The sequence below is a fragment of the Heterodontus francisci genome, chromosome 23 (assembly GCF_036365525.1).
Source record: "Heterodontus francisci isolate sHetFra1 chromosome 23, sHetFra1.hap1, whole genome shotgun sequence".
Lineage (NCBI taxonomy): Eukaryota > Metazoa > Chordata > Chondrichthyes > Heterodontiformes > Heterodontidae > Heterodontus > Heterodontus francisci.
The window spans coordinates 57,835,214-57,852,648 of NC_090393.1; the positions used below are offsets into that span (position 1 = coordinate 57,835,214).

General features: G+C 44.5%; 1 protein-coding gene across 1 annotated transcript in view; it reads left to right on the forward strand.

Moving 5' to 3' along the window:
- pla2g1b (phospholipase A2, group IB (pancreas)) overlaps nt 1-16,902 on the forward strand; it is a 70,012-nt gene extending 53,110 nt beyond the window's left edge. The window contains exons 4-5 of the mRNA XM_068055612.1: nt 2,619-2,743; nt 16,784-16,902. Coding sequence (XP_067911713.1) covers nt 2,619-2,743; nt 16,784-16,902 — 244 coding nt within the window. The remainder of the gene's footprint in view (nt 1-2,618; nt 2,744-16,783) is intronic.
- The last annotated feature ends 533 nt before the right edge of the window (nt 16,903-17,435 follow it).

Sequence of the window (17,435 nt, forward strand, 5' to 3'; positions counted from 1 at the left end):
TGCTTTAGGCAGCAGAGACATTATTTCAGCATGCCAATGGTCTGCTTTATCACATTTCATGTGGCAGAATGGTTTTCATTGTATGCATGCTGCCCTTGTATGTGTGGATAGTGCACTGGAGTCATCAGCCATGTTATCAGTGGATAACCCTTGTCACCTAGTAGTCATGCTTTGCTTTGCTGTGGTGGCTCAAATGCAGATGGCACAGTGGACTGCTGCAGAATGAAGTCATCATGACTGCTGCCAGTATACCGGGCATTGATCATCATGATTCTCTGCGTGTGGTCACACACCAGTTGGATGTTGAAGGAGTGGAATCCATTACAGTTGCAGTACATCTCGGAGTTGTCATGCAGTGCCCACAAAGCAATGTGTGTGCTGTCATTGGTGCCATGCACCAGGGAGAAGCCTGCAATCCTGGCAAAGCCGTGACTTTGCTCCGTCTGCTGCTTTCTGGCAAGAGAGAATGAAATGTACAAAAGCAAAATACTGTGGATTCTGGAAATCCAAAACAAAAACAGAAAATTATGGAAATACCCAGCAGGTCAGGCAGCAGAGTTATGCTAACTCTGTTTTTCTCTCCACAGATACTGCCTGACCTGCTGAGTATTTCCAGCATTTTCTGAGAATAAAATGCAGCCAGCATTTTTGAATAGAGAGCATCAGGGACTTCCCTTACACAACAGTGAACAACAAACTGCAAGACGTTGTAAATATCTCCAACTCAAGCCAGGAAGGAGCTCGATGCATTAAAGTTCATGGCCATAGTTGGCTTTACAGCACAGCCCTTCTCTCTCTGATCTTTGGTTGCAATTGTGGCTTCAGCAGGTAACAGATTTCATTGTGGCCATTCTTAGGTAAGCAAAGGTTCAGGTAGGAGAATTACTCCCTGAACACCCTGGGCCATATCTGCCTTTCTCCCCCTCTTCTCCTCCCTCTTCCAGTAGCTTGTCCTGCTCTGTGCGCCCTCTGCCCATTTTCCCTGTCACGCTGTAGTCCACAGGGAATGCATATTCCTACACCCATGTCTAGGAGCAACCGGTTTGTGCAGAAGTCTTGAAGTCAGGACCAACACCTTTAACATCTGCCACACCACTCCCAGTAAACTTTAGCAACTTTAAAGAACTCTAGAAAGCAACAAACACTTGTACAATCATAACAACAGTCAGTAGAAATCAATTAGCAACTAACGCTCACTGTGCATATGCTAATGCCCTCACCAATGGTGCAACTTGTACCAGAATTGTGTGCACATGCCACCGATATCATTTTTAGGCCATCTAGGTCACTTTTAGAGCCCAGAAAAGGGGTGCTATACATCCAAATTTTGTCCCATGGTGTACAGTACTTAAAGAGAAGAAATAGAATCAGTTCACAAGAGTTTAAAATATCCTTTTGACATTTTAACAAAGTGTATTAAGTGACAGGAATTTTGGATGAAGCCACCTTTCTTATGCCTTTACAATGTGTTGTACATGGATGGTATGAATTTCCAGTACATCCAGGGAGTTTGGATCTCCAGCCAGAACTAGGACTGCCAATACTTAAATAGTCCAAAGACCTTTGCAGTCTGAGTTCTTTGATCATCCTTGATTAAAGACACAATGGGAACATTATTGCACTGAATGCCAATGAACAGGTGTTTCCTGTCACCAGGTTTCCTACACTTACTAACATGTATAATTCAAAACTACAAACCTCTGCGTATGCTGACTAATTTACAGATCCATCAACATGGCCTGTCCCGCAGAAAATTCATTATTTAGCTGAGAAAAGATAGCTTCCCTTTCAACTCTGGAGCCTTTAATCTCCAGTTGGATTTCTCTCTATCTCCAGAAGCAAGCAACTTGTGCAGGCATTCGGTGGAAGCTCTGGAGAAACTGCATCAATAACAACAACATGCATTTATATAGTGCCTTAAACATAGTCAAACATCCCAGGGCGTTTCATCGGAAAGTAATCAGACAAAATTTGTCACCGAAGCACATAGGGGATATTAGGGCAAGTGACCAAAAGCTTGGTCAGAGGTAGGTTTTAAGGAGTGTCTTAAAGGGGGACTGAGAGGTGGAAAGCAAATAAGTTCCTCCCGGTGTCCTGACCAGTACTTATCACTCAAATCAAATTGATTTGATTTGATCTTGTCGTTAACACATTGCTGTGTGTGGGATCTTACTGTGCACAAATAGGCTGCTGCATTTCCTACAACTGTGACTACACGTCAAAAAGATGCATTTCATTGGCTGTAAAGTGTTTTAGGATGTCCTGAGATTATGAAAGGTTCCATATAAATGCAAGATCTTTCTTTAACCCAGTGGATGAAATATAGAGAGAAAATGCCCTCGTTCATCAGACACCTCTCTGACACAGGGTGTGCTTATGGGAATACTGTAGTGTAACCTGGAAATATTCAAAATGTCAGTGCTCATGAAAGTGGAGAAATGAGGTGTAGACCTGCCCTCAGGTACCTGTGGTCACGGTTACATCATGATAATGACATAATCAAAGTACGACAGAGCTGAGGCATCGCCAATTACCGAATACAATGAGCCAATCACCTTGCAGCTGTTCACTCCTCTGTCACTAACATTGCATTCATTCATGTTTTCTTTCCTTTATAGGTGCTGCCTGAATCATGATAGATGCTACAGGCAGGCGAAAGACAATAACTGCAGGTTTCTGCTAGACAGTCCATACATTGAACTTTATTCCTACTCTTGCTCTGGGAATAAAATCACCTGCAGCAGTGAGTATATGGCCTTATCACAGCTGTAGAAATTAGCATTACAAATCTAACAAATGTTGAATAATGAACAAAATGGATCTGAACAAAGGCGGAGCTTGTTACCGCCACCACTGTTGTAAGCCAATTTTTAAACAATGTGATATGGGCAATGCTGGCAAGGCCACTTTTTGTTTTCTTTTGGACAGAGGATACTGCGAGGAGATTTAATTGAGGTGTATAAAATGATGAGGGGCCAAGATAGAGTCCGCATGAAAGATCAATAACCAGAGGCCATAGATTTAAAGTAATTGGTAGAAGGATTAGCGGGGAGCTGAGGAGAGATTTTTTTCATCCAGAGGGTGGTGGGGATCTGGAACTCACTGCCTGAACGATGGTCGAGGCAGAAACCCTCATCATATTAAAAAAGTACTTGGATATGCACTTGATGTGCTGTAACCTCCAAGGCTACAGACCAAGAGCTGGAAAATGGGTTTAGGCTGGATAGTTGTTTCTCAGCCAGCGTGAACACGATGGGCCGAATGGCTTCCTTCTGTGCGGTAATTTTTCTATGTTTCTATTTATTATCAGTCCCCAGTTGCCTTGAGAAGGCAGCGGTGGGCTTTCTCTTTAAGCTGCTGCAGTCCGTGTGGTGATAGTGCTCCCATTATAGTGTAATCCAGGGAAAATCTATCACCATCCATCCAGGTAATGTTTAGTTTTGGTTAGAGATACAGCACTGAAACATGCCCTTCGGCCCACCAAGTCTGTGCCGACCATCAACCACCCATTTATACTAATCCTACACTAATTCCATATTCCTACCACATCCCCACCAGTCCCTATATTCCCCTACCACCTACCTATACTAGGGGCAATTGCTAATGGCCAATTTACCTATCAACCTGCAAGTCTTTGGCATGTGGGAGGAAACCGGAGCACCCGGAGGAAACCCACACAGACACAGGGAGAACTTGCAAACTCCACACAGGCAGTACCCAGAATTGAACCCGGGTCGCTGGAGCTGTGAGGCTGCTGTGCTAACCACTGTGCCACTGATTTATTCACGGCATACATGGCAGTGGCTCTGCTAATGATCCACATGCACCCCTGTAATGGATTCAATACCATTAATAGTGTCAAGGTGCAATGGATTCAACAGATGCAGTAAAGACTCTAATGTTTAAAAATTAAATAGCTGTGTTTTAAAATAGGTCGCTTTACTGAAACCCAGGACTAGTTTTTTGAAACTCTAATGAAAAAAAGTAAAAATATTTTGGATACTTATACATTTCCAGGTTCTAATATTCCTCAAACACTAATAATGAATGAATATATTAGTGTCTGGCTTGCCTATCACTTGTATGGTGAACATTATCACTACTACAAATGTGCAGTCTTCATATGTACAGCCCACTTTCCCACAGCATTCGGAGCCAATATTTCTGTTTTGTGTTGCTCTGGTGCCTAATTTGAGGTACCTATTGCAAATTGATGTTAAAGAAATAAATATCCCATCAAATTGTTTTTATAACTTCAACATAAAAAGGAAAAACAAATCATTTGCCCTTTACTCAAATCTTCTCTCATTTTCAGGATCGCCTACTTTTCAAATGTTACCGACTTTGTCTACATTATTCTAGGGAAATTATGGGGAAGTCCAGAATAAGAATTATCCTTCTAAAGAATTAAAGGGGAAGTTAGAAAAAAAAATCTTCACACAGTTGATAATTAAAATGTGGAATTCTTGGACATAAATTAAGCAGAAGCAAAGTTCATACATTCTTCTAAAAGGGAATTATACAGATGGCTTGAAAATCAGAAATGTTACAGGATATGAGGAGTGAGCAGGATGACGAGGTGACTGAGCTGGAGAAAGCTAGCAATTTAAACTTGATGGGATGAATGTCCTGTTCCTGTACTGTAACATGCTGTGATTTGGTGATTGAAGAAGAAGGTGATTTGACCCTCTCTAAGCAACCCCTCGGTACATCATGCTGGATTTTTCTACCTGCAGCCTGAAATTTTCAAGTGTCCTCAGAGTGGTCTTAGTCATAGAGTCATAGGGCTGGATTTTACCTTAGGCAGACGGGAATTTGCCACCAACATAAAGGTTGGTGGCGAACCCGCTTCCACCTAGCCCGGGGATCCGTCCCGCATTTTACAGGTCCCCGGGCTTTAATCGTCCCGAGGCGGAACTTCCACCCGCTTGAGGGAGGAGGGCCCACCTCAGTGAGCTGCCGGCCAATCACCGGCCAATCAGCGGGCCGGCAGCTCTTAGTCCCACCAGCGGACCAGGTGGATCCAGGAGTGAAGATAAGTTGGGCATGCCTCACCAGGCAGATCGGTCCTTCCCTGGTAAGGCTGCAGTGGTCGTTTGTGGGGAGGAGGGCATGTTGGGTCCCGGGGGTGGGTTGGGAGGTGGGGGTCGCCCTCAATTGGGCACCCTGTGCCTGACTGCCATGGCCACCACCAACCCCACCCCCCCCCCCCACCCCCTGGAGTGGGAAAAGGCCGGCGGCTATATAAAATACCCATGGAGGCGGGCACAACCCCTTAAGTGACCGTTAAGTGGCCACTTAAGGGCCTTGATTGGCCTCGGGCGGGTGGGCCGTTTCCCTCCCCCTTCCAACTGCTGTAAAGTCGACCAGAGGCGGGAGCGGGGCATGTAGGCCTCCCACAGCCTCCCGCTGGGGCGGCGTAAAATTCAGCCCATAGAGTTATTTATGACACAGAAAGAGGCCATTCAGCCCATCGAATCTATGCCGGCTCTCCATGGAGCTATGCAGTCAGTCCCACATCCCGACTTGGATCCCCGTAACCCTGCAAGTCTATTTCTCTCAGGTGGCCAACCAACTTTCTCTTAAATTGATTCATTGTCCCCGTTTCCACCTTAATGGGGATTTTAACTTTCATACTTGTTGGGCTAAGTAGACCAGCAGAAAGATAGTGAATTTCTTGAATTTGTCCATGATAGATTTCTGCAGCAATATATCCCAAAGCCAACAAGGGGGCAGGCCACATTAGATTTGGTAATAAGTAATGAGCCAGATTTAGAACACAACCTAACGGTGTCTGAACATTTATCCAATAGTGATCATAATATGATCAAGTTGAATGTAGTGTTCAAAAGGGAGAAACACAAAACAGCTACTGAGATCCGAGATTTTAGGTAAGCTGACTTCAATGTGATGAGACAGAGACTGTCCACATGAAACTGGGAAAATCTGTGAATGGATAAAAAGACAGAAGATCAGAGGGAGGTATTCAAAAATGAATTTAATGTGATATAGAACCAGTTGATACCCCTAAGGGGCAAGTACTGTACTTGCCAAAAGACAGCCTTGGACAACTAAAGAGGTAGAAGACAACATAAAACAAAAAAAGCATACAAATATGCAAAAATAGCACAGATCCTGGCAAATGGGAAAGATACAAAGAACAGCAAAGGGTGGCAAAACAGAGCTACAAAAAGGAGTACAGAAACAAACTTGCAAAGGATATCAAAATCAACACAAACATTTTTACAATAACATTAGGAAAATGAGGGTGGTCAGGGCAATTTGGGCCCCTTGAAAACTGATAAAGATGATGCCAATGAAAATAAGGAAATGGCTGACATTTTGAATAATTACTTTGTGTCAGAATTTACAGTAGAGGAAGAGATCAGCATGCCAGACATTCCAAGGAAACTAATATTGAATCAGGGACAAGACTCATCAAAATTAACATAAACAAAATAACAGTAATGGAGAAAATAATAGCACTGAAGAGTGACAGATCCCTAGGATCAGATGGTTTCCATCCCAGGGTTTCAAAGGAAGCACATGAGAACATTGCAGATGCCTGAACTATAATCTTCCAAAGTTTTCTCACTTCAGGAATCATGCCTTTAGATTGGAAAATTGTGCATGTCACTCTGCTGTTTATGAAACGTGAGTGAGGGTAACCAAGGAATTGTGGACCAGTTAGTCTAATGTCTGTTGTTGGGAAATTACTAGAGTCCATCATTAAGGATAGGGTGGCAGAGCACCTTAAACATTTTCAGCTGATCAGAAAGAGCCAGCATGGATTTGTGGAGGGCAGGTCATGCCTGACAAACATGATTGAATTTTTTGAAGGGCTGACTAAACTAGTGGACGGGGGAATGTCTATGGATGTTATCTGTATGGACTTGCAGAAGGCATTTGATAAAGTCCCTCATAAGAGAATGTTAGCTAAAGTTGAAGCTCATGTAGTTGAAGGCAATTTATTGACCTGGTTAGGCAATTGGTTGAGTGGAAGGAGACAGAGAGCAGGGATAATGGGTAGGTACTCTAATTGGCAGAGTGGTGTTCCGCAAGGACCTATGTTGGGGCCTCAACTATTCGCTGTATTCATTTACGATTTAGATGTTGGGAGAGAAAGCTACATATCCAAATTTGATGATTGGCGGCATTGTAAGTAGTGTAGAAGTGTAGCATAGCGATATTGTTAGATTAAGTGAATTGGCAAAACTGTGGCAAATAGATTTCAATGTAAGCAAATGTGAGGACATCTTCTTCGAATCTATAAAGGATAGAACAGGGTACTTACTAAATGGTGAAAATCTAGAAACAGAACAAGTGCAAAGAGACTTGGGGGTCCAAGTACATCGATCATTAAACTGTCATGTACAGGTACAGAAAATAGTCAAAAAGGCTAATGGAATGCTGTCCTTTATATCTAGAGGGTTGGAATACAGATGTAGAAGTCATGCTTCAGCTATACAAACCCTTGGTTAGACCACACCTGGAGCACCGTGAGAAGTTCTGGACACCATATCTTAGGAAGGATGCATTAGCCTTGGAGGGAGAGCAGTGTAGATTACCAGAATGAGCATAACTGGCCCTTTTTTGCCTGCCTACTTTTTTTTCATGTTTGTGCTTTTGGCTAGGGCTGTTCATTATTCTGTCATTACCACCTTCTGGGCACTAATGCTTTGTCTTTCACCACACCATTAGCACACTCTCTTTGCCTTTGCCCCATGACCTCCTTGTCAGTTAATCTCTCTGGCCCTCTGTCCTATCACACACCTTTCCTTTTGTTCTCTTTCCCCCTCACTCCTGTTTTACTTGCTTAAGACATATTACATTTCTAACCTTTGCCAGTTTTGATGAAAGATCACAGACCTGAAACGTTAACTCTGCTTCTCTCTCCACAGATGCTGCCAGACCTGCTGAGTATTTCCAGCACTTCCTGTTTTTATTTCAGATTTCCAGCATCTGCAGTATTTTTCTTTTATTACTAGAATGATACCTGGACTCCAAGAGACTACACAAACTAGTGTTGTATTCCCTGGAATTTAGAAGGTTAAGGGATGATTTGATTGAAGTTTTCAAGATATTAAGGGGAACAGGTAGGATTGATTGGGAGAAAAATGTCCGCTGGTTGTGAATCAAGGAATAGGGGCACAGTCTAACATTTAGAGCCAGACCATTCCGGAGTGAAATTAGGAACCACTTCTTCACATGACTCTCTTCCTCAAATGGAAATTGATGCTAGATCAATCTTTAAGATTAAAACTGAGATTGATAGATGTTTGTTAACCAAAATTAGCTAAGTAGCTAACCAGTACCATCCAATTGCTGCAGTTTCAGCTTCAGAGATAGTATAAATACCGTGGTCTGGGTGCAGCTTGCAAACGGAGTGCCTGAACTATCTCATTGAAGGTAGTCCATTGTTCAGTTACTGTTTTTCCTGTCAACCTTTAACTCTGATTTATTCGCCCTAGCTCCATTCTTACCCCATTGAAGTTGGCTTTGCCCAGTTAATTATTCTTACTGTGGATTGTTCTTTGTCCTTTTCCATAGTCAGCCTAAACCTTATGATACAATGATCACTGTCCGCTAAATGATCTCCTACTGATACTTGATCCACTTGGCCCTCCTCATTCCCAAGAACCAGGTCTAGCAGTGCCTCCTTTCTCGATGGACTTGAAACATACTGCTGTAGAAAAATTTTCCTGAACACACTCTAGGAATTCTTGCCCCTCACTGACCATTACACTACTATCCCCGTCTCTGTTTGGATAATTAAAGTCCCCCATTATAACTACCCTATAATTTTTGCACCTCTCTGTAATTTCCTTGCAAATTTGTTCCTCCACGTCCTTCCCACTAGTTGGTAACCTATAGACAACACCAAGCAATGTAACTGCACCTTTTTTGTTTCTTAGCTCTAGCCAAATTGATTCTGTCTTTGAACCCATTGGGACATCCTTTTTCTCCTGCACTGCAATGCTCTCCTTAATCAATACCACCATCCTTCCCCCCCTTTTTCCCTTTCCTATCTTTCCTGAACACCTTGTATCCAGGAATATTTGACACCCAGTCTTGCCCTTCTTTGAGCCAGGTCTCTGTTATAGCCACAACGTCATATTTCCACATGGCAATCTGCGCCTGTAACTCACCAATCTTATTAACCACACTCCGTGCATTCGCATACATGCAACTTAACCCTGATTTAGACTTTATTACTTTCTCCCTTTCTCTGACCCCATCTAACTAACTAACTTACTATTCCCTACAGTAGTGCTATCTATCTGTATTCTGTGCGCCTTGGTATTCCTCTCTGATATTTCCTCCTGGTTCCCACACCCCTGACAAGTTACCAGTTTTGTTTCCCTCCAATCTGAGCTCCCTCTCAGGTTCCCATCCCCCTGCCAATCTAGTTTAAACCGTCCCCAACAGCATTAGCAAATGTCCCTGCGAGGATGTTAGTCCCAGTCCTGCTATGATGCAACATGTCCATCTTGTACAGGTCCTACCTGCCCCAGAACCGGTTCCAATGCCTCAGGAATCTGATGCCCTCCCTCCAACACCATTCTCCAGCCACGTGTTCAATCACTCAGTTCTCCTATTCCTATGCTCACTTGCACGTGGAACTGGGAGTAATCCTGAGATTACTGCTTTTGAGGTCCTGCTTTTTAATCTATTTCCTAGGCTCCCTAAAATCTGCTTTCAGGACCTCATCCCCGTTCCTATCTATTTCATTGGTCTCAACGTGGACCATGACCACTGGCTGTTCACCCTCCCCCAGAAGAATGTCCAGTAGCCGCTCCATGACATCCCTGACCCTGACACCAGGGAGGCAACATACCATCCCGGAGTCACGCTTGGTGCCGCAGAAATGCCTGTTGGCTCCCCTGACTATCAAATCCCCCGTCACTGCTGCTCTTCCACTCTTCCTCCTCCCCTCCTGTGCAGCTGAGCCACCTGGGGTGCCACAAACTTGACTCTGACTGCACTCCTCTGAGGAACCATCGCCCTCACCAGTATCCAAAAATGAAAACCGATTCGCGAGCGAGTCTCAGGGGACTCCTGCACTACCTGTCTGGTTCTCTTAGACTGCCTGGCGGTCACCCATTCCTATCTGCCTGTGGTGTGACCACCTCCCTAGATGTGCTATCCACGTTGTTCTCTGCCTCACAAATGCACCACAGTGACTCCAGCCGCCGCTCGAGTTCAGCAACCCGGAGCTCAAGCTTGTACAGCCGGTGACACTTCCTGCAGATGTGTTCATCTACGTCCATGACTTCCCACATGCACAGGCTGTACATTCCACTTGGCCGAGCGGCCCTGCCATACCTTAACTTTACAAACTATTTATTTTAAGTAGAATAGCTTACCAGTTACTCACCAACCAGCTCCTTCCACTGCACCGAGAAAAGAACCAAATGCTGGAGGGTTAAAAAAGTTTAAAAAGAGGAGCACCTCCTCCCCACTTCACTGAACTCCCCATAAATTGGAGTCAAAGGTTGGAAGGAAATACAATAGCTGAACGATGGGCTACCTTCAAAGAAGAGACAGTTCAGGCACAGTCAAAGTATGTTCCCTTAAAGGGGAAAAGTAGGGCAAACAAATCCAGAGCTCCCTGAATGACAAAACAGGTAGAGATTAAGATAAAGAAGAAAAAGTTTGCTTATGACAGATGCCAGGTAGAAATACTATTGAGAACCAGGCTGAATATAGAAGCTCCAGAGGGGAAGTGAAAAAGCAAATAAGAGAAGCAAAGAGAGAACAAAAAGAGACTGGCAGCTAACATTAAAGGGGATCCCAAAGTTTTCTATAGACATATAAATAGTAAAAGGGTGGTAAAAGGAGGAGTGGGCTGATTAGAGGCTATAAAGGGGATTTACACATGGAGGCAGAGGGCATAGCAGAGGTATTAAATGAATACTTTACATCTGTCTTTACCAAGGAAGAAAATGCAACACAGGCAATGGTGAAAGAGGAGGTAATTCAGACACTGGGAGAGTTTAAAATTGATAAAGAGGATGTATTAAATAAGTTGTCTATACTTAAAGTGGATAAAACACCAGGATCAGGTGAGACGCATCCAAGGATACTGAGGGAAGTGAGGGTGGAAATCACGGAGGCACTGACCATAAATTTTCAGTCTTCCTTAGACTTAGGGGTGGTGACAGAAGACTGGAGAATTGCAAACATTACACCCTAGTTCAAAAAAGGCTGTAAAGATAAGTCCAGCAACTACAGGCCAGTCAGTTTAACTTCAGTAGTGGGGAAACTTCTAGAAAGTATAATTCGGGACAAAATTAATAGTCACATGGACAAATGTGGGTAATTAAAGAAAGCCAGCATGGATTTTTTAAGGGAAAATCATGTTTAACTAGCTTGCTGGAGTTTCTCGAGGAGGTAACAGAGAGGGTTGATGAGAGCAATGCTGTTGATGTGTTGTACATGGACTTTCAAAAGGGGTTTGATACAGTGCCACACAACAGAATTGTGAGCAAGGTTATAGCTTATGGAATAAAAAAGATGGGAACAACATGGATACGGAATTGGCTGAGTGACAGGAAACAAAGTGTAGTGGTTAATGGTTGTTGTTTGGGCTGGAGGAAGATTTGTAGTGGAGTTCCCTGGGGTGAGTGTTGGGATCCTTGCTTTTCCTGATATATGTTAATGACCTAGAGCTTAGTGTACAGATCACAATTTCGATGTTTGTGGATGATATTGTGGAAGCATTGTGAACTGTGAGGTGGATAGTGTAGAACTCCAAAAGGACACAGACAAGTTGGTGGCTTGGGCAGACAGGTGGCAGATGAAGTTGAATGCAGAGAAATGTGAAGTGATTCATTTTGGTAGGAAGAAGATGGAGAGACAATATAAAATAAAGGTATAATTCTAAAGGGAGCAGAGGAACCTGGATGTATATGTGCATAAGTCCTTGAAGGTGGCAGGACAGATTGCGAGAGCAGTTAATAAAGAATACAGTATCCTGGGCTTTATTAATAGGGGCATAGAGTACAAGAGCAAGGAAGTTATGTTGAACTTGTATAAGACACTAGTTTGGCCACAGCTGGAGTATTGCATCCAGTTCTGGGCACCACACTTTAGGAAAGACATGAGGGCATTGGAGAGAGTGCAGAAAAAATTCACGAGAATAGTTCCAAGGATGAGGAACTTCAGTTACGTGGATAGATTGGAGAAGTTAAGACTGTTTTTCTTGGAGAAGAGAAGGCTGAGAGGTGATTTGATAGAGGTATTCAAAATTATGAGGGGTCTGGACAGAGTAGATAGGGAGAAACTGTTCCCACGTGAAAGGATCGAGAACGTGAGGGCACAGATTTAAAGTATTTTGTAAGAGAAGCAAAAGTGACATTTTTCACGCAGCGAGTGGTTAAGGTCTGGAATGCGCTGCCTGAGAACGTGATGGAGGCAGGTTCAATTGAAGCATTCAATAGGGAATTAGAATGTTATATGGAAAAGAAGAATATGCCGGGTTACGGAGAGAAGGCAGGGGAATGGAACTGAGTGAATTGCTTTTTTGGAGAGCTGGTGCGGACACGATGGGCCGAATGACCTGCTTCTGCACTGTAACAGTTCTGTGATTCTGTGGTTCTGTGAAGTATTAAGACGGGTATATGGAGTTAGGTCACAGATGAGACATGATCTCATTGAATGGTGGAACAGGTTCAAGGGGCTACTTGGCCTACTCCTTTTCCTAGGTTCCAATAATTGATCTTAATTGATCCTTGGCGTTGGCACCTGTTGCCAAGCTGCTGTAGCAACTGGTCGCCGTGGTAGTGCACACCAGTCCACAGGATGTGTCGCCATTTCCCTCTTTCGCAGGTCGACATTTAGGGCCTTCATGGCACACTTGCAAGCATCCTTAAGCGGAGCTTTAGGCGCCCACTGGTCGACTGGCCCCGGCTCCCTCACCAGACAGAAGGTCCTTGGGTATGCGACCATCTTCCATCCTGCGGACGTGTCTGATCCACTGAAGCTGCCTCTATTTGATTAGTGCCAACACACTTGGGAGCTCTGCCTTTGAGAGGACTGCTGCATTTGTGATTTTGTCCTGGCAGGATATACCCATAATGCGCCACAGACAGTGAAGATGGAAATTATGAAGCTTCTTTTCCTGGTAGCTGTAAAGCGCCCATGTTTCACAGCCATACAACAAGGTACTGAGAACACAGGCCTTATGAAACATCAGCTTGGTCCTAAGGGTCAGCTTGGTGTTATCCCATTTCGCGAGTCAGCCAAAGGTGGTAGCTACTTTCCCTCTGCGTGCATCAAGCTCTGCATCAATGGACAGATTGTCTGTCACGGTGGACCCAAGGTAGCAGAATTTGCAAACGACTTCCAGTGGAGTTTTATTTAATGTAATCAGGGGTGGAGATGCAACACCTTGTGTCATGGCCACGGTTTTCTTGATGCTTATAGTCAAGGAGAACAAGTTACAGGCATGGGAGAGACAGTCCATGAGTCTTTGTAGCTGAGTTTCCCTGTGAGCGATTAATGCAGCATCATCAGCATAGAGGAGTTCTCTGATCAGGATGCAATGTGTTTTTGTCTTCGCTTTCAGCCTTGATAGATTGTCGAGCTTGACATCTAACCTAGTGTGCAAGTAGACTCCTTCCATACTGCAGGGATGGCGAAGGTCAGGAATATGGATGCCAAACAGGGGCTAGGTCACAACTCTGTTTCACTCCATTCTTCACTCCGAAACTGTCGGAAGTGGAGCCATCAAACTGTACAGTGCAGTGGATGTTATCATGGAAGGAGTGGATGAGACTGAGGAGCTTTGGTGGACAGCCAATTTTCCCCAAAATCTTGTAGAGCCCTGCTTTCCTGACGGTGTTGAATGACTTACTGAGATCTACGACGTAAGGTAAAGGGATATACTCTGTTCCCTACACTTCTCTTGCAGCTGGTATACGGAGAAGATCATAACCACAGTAGATCTGCCAGCATGGAAACTGCACTGTGCTTCTGGGAACACGGTCTGCAATGGAGACTTTTAAGTATGGCCCTAGCAAAGGCCTTCCACTTGATACTAAGGAATGAGATGCCCCTGTAATTGTTGCAGTCTCCTCTGTCGCATTTGTTTTTGTATAGTGTGATGATTTTGGTGTCACATATCTCCTGTGGAACAGAGCCTACTTTTCAGCATTGAAGGAGAAAGTCATAAAGATGTGGCAATAGATGGGACTTTCTGTGCTTGAGCAGTTCACTGGGACTCCATCCTTGCCTACTGCCCTTCTGTTCACTAGGTGGTCTTTAGCCATCTCAAGCTCCAGTGATGAGGGTTCTTTATCTAACTCATCCAGGACAGGAAGTTGCGAGAGAGCGTCGAGCGCAGACTGGGAGATGTCTGACACTCAGGAGTACAGTTCACCGTAGTGTTCAGCCCAGTGGGACATCTGTTTACTTCTGTCAGTGACTACTTCACTGTCTGCCAACTTCAGGGGAGCAACTTTGGTGATGGCAGGGCCAAGCACCCTCTTGATCCCTTCGAACATAGCTCATAGATTTCCTTTGACACATGCAGTTTGGATTCCTTGACATAAGCTGATCCGGTGTTTTTGTGCAGTATCTCCCTCTCCTTTGCACGGCTGTCTTGGCTACTTTCAGGTCGTGCAGTGTCTTAGCTGTTGGGTTTACATTGTGCATCATGTAGGCTTTGTTTTTACATCAATGACAGATATCATCTCAGCTGAGTAGGTCTAAAACCAGCCCTTCTTGTGGGTTCCACCTTTACCAAATGATGCTTCTGCTGCTTCATAAATGATTGAGCTTCTTGAGTTCCAAGCTTCATTGATCCCAGCCTCGGTTCTCCGTTAAGGCTTTGATGGGTAGCAAGCTTTCTAGTGACATTGCGAAGTACTGGTATTTGGCATCATTGCTTATGCAAGGGATGTTGATGTGTGGCGGGCCGTCGTGTTTGGAGCTGTGGAACATTCAGGGGTGCACCTTCACTCTGCTGCTGCTAAGAGAGTGGTCAGTGTTGCAATCTGCGCTGTGGTAGGTGTGGGTGTGAAGAACACTGGACAGATCGCATCTCCTCATGATGATTAGGTCTAGTTGGTGCCAATGACCAGACCTTGGGTGACACCATGATACCTTGTGGCGATGTCTGCCCTGGAAGAAGGTGTTGGTGATGCAGAGTTCATTCAGGGCACAAAGCTCAAGAAGGCGTTGTCTGTTATCGTTGATCTTGCCCACCCCATGACGGTTAAGGCACGTTGGCCATGAATCACTGTCTGCCCCAACACATGTGTTGAAGTCACCCAGGTTGAATAGCCTCTCACCATTTGGGATGTTCCTCAGACCATTACCTAAGGAGTCATAGAAATGCTGTCTACCTGAGATTCTGGCATTCAGAGTTGGCGCGTAGACGCATATGATGTTGACTGTGCCTCTATTGGATGACAACCGCAGGGAGATGAGGTGCTCTGAGATTGCTACTGGTGTCTCAATTAATTGTGTCAGCCGGTTGCTCACTGCGAAGCCTACACCATGCTCACGACGATCTTCAGCACTCTTTCCATGCAACCTCCGATGGCATTGGTGCTCTGTCATTTACAGGTAGTTTACTCTTGGGCGGTACAGCTGATGTCTTGGATAGCATCTTCTCCCCCTTGCAGCACCTTGCTCTGCTCCTCTGGCTCCTCCTCACCAGGAGGATGCATCTGCTGAAGCTCCTCCTTGCTATTCTGTCCAATGTCAGAGAGACCTGCTTGCATTTCAACTCCCTCAGCTGCCGCTCATTCGTTCACCAGGACTTCTTCACCCAACCTCTGATACCCAACTGATACCAGCAGCCTCACCCCCAACCACTCTCACTGTTCACAAATGCAACTTTCTCAGCATCAGCAATGGCAATTTTGCACCACTGGTTGAACAGCTGAGTATATATCACCATTTCTTAAATTTGTTGACCAGTGCATCCATTAGCCCTCATGGCTTGCCACTGTGCTCATGACAGCTGCACCCTAACTTGTCTCAGACCCTCCATTTTACCTGTGCCTCCCAATTGAAAATCTAAACCTGCTGCTCAAAAGCATGTTAATGAGCTCAACAGCCAGTTAATTGCAAGCATGCGGGATGCCGACTTCTACCCCCACCCCCGACTCTCCCTTTGAAAATCGTGTCACGTTCTGGAGGCATCAACATCCAGTGACGCCATCCGAAACGCCATTTTCAATGTACACCTGCACCCGTACTCACCTTCACAGGGGATTGAAAATGCAGGCCCAGGTCTCTAAATTATCATTCCTCACAGGTAGCTTTCTTAATGGTGCAACTGGAAAACCCTACAAGGGAGTGAGCTCTACAGACTATGAAGGTCCCTGATGTGTTTCCCCAGTCTGTGTTGAGTTAGCTGATCTTAGCAGGGTAATTAATGGTGAACCTTCTATATTTGGTTTCAGTGCCACTAGGGATCAGGCGGTAACAGTTCAGCCAGGTTCTTACTCCTGATTGTCATCCATTGACACCCACCCCACCATCCAACACCTTCACTTACTGGTAGGTGTGTAGTTGGGTGCCAACAGGTTTGGCCTCAGCCACAACTGATTGAGCAGCTTTGTAACATTCACCAATTAGATTCACTCATGACAAATAGTCATTTGGATGATGAGGTACCAGATGGCATACACCGGTGAAACCATATTCCAGCAACATGAGGGGGTGGGAATGTTTTAAATAGAATAGTTGAACTGTCTGACTTTTAATTTGATGACTGTGGTGCTGTGGTGTAGGTAAACACTGTAACTACCAATTTTATCTCTTTCAGGCGAGAATAATCCATGTGAGAGTGATCTTTGTAATTGTGATCGTACAGCGGCCATCTGCTTTTCTAATTCCAAATATAACCCTGAAAATAAAAATCTGGACAGGGATCGCTACTGCTGAAAGTTGATGTGGAGTTAGAGAGCTGAACAATATTAATAAAGCTTTATTCACCGTTTCTTTGTCTATGGTGGAAATCATATCACAAACACATACAGAAAAGGGAAAAAAATTACATTACACTGGAATCCTGATATACCAATGAAATTGATCAAAACCCAAATGGTCAGTATAACGAACTAATTAATGTTTCAGAAGATAGCAATTCGTAATGTCCTCCATCATGTTGTATAGCACTGCCACCGTGCTAAATGGGATAGACTTCGAACAGATCTCTCAAAACTGGGCATCCATGAGGCGCTGTGGACCATCAGCAGCACAATCTGTAACCTCAGGGCCCGGCATATCCCCCACTCTACCATTACCATCAAGCTGGGGGATCAACCCTGGTTCAATGAAGAGTGCAGGAGGGCATGCCGGGAGCAGCACCAGGCATACGTCAAAATGACGTGTCAACCTGGTGAAGCTACAACCCAGGACTACTTGCATGTCAAACAGCTTAAGCAGCATGCAATAGACAGAGCTAAGTTATCACA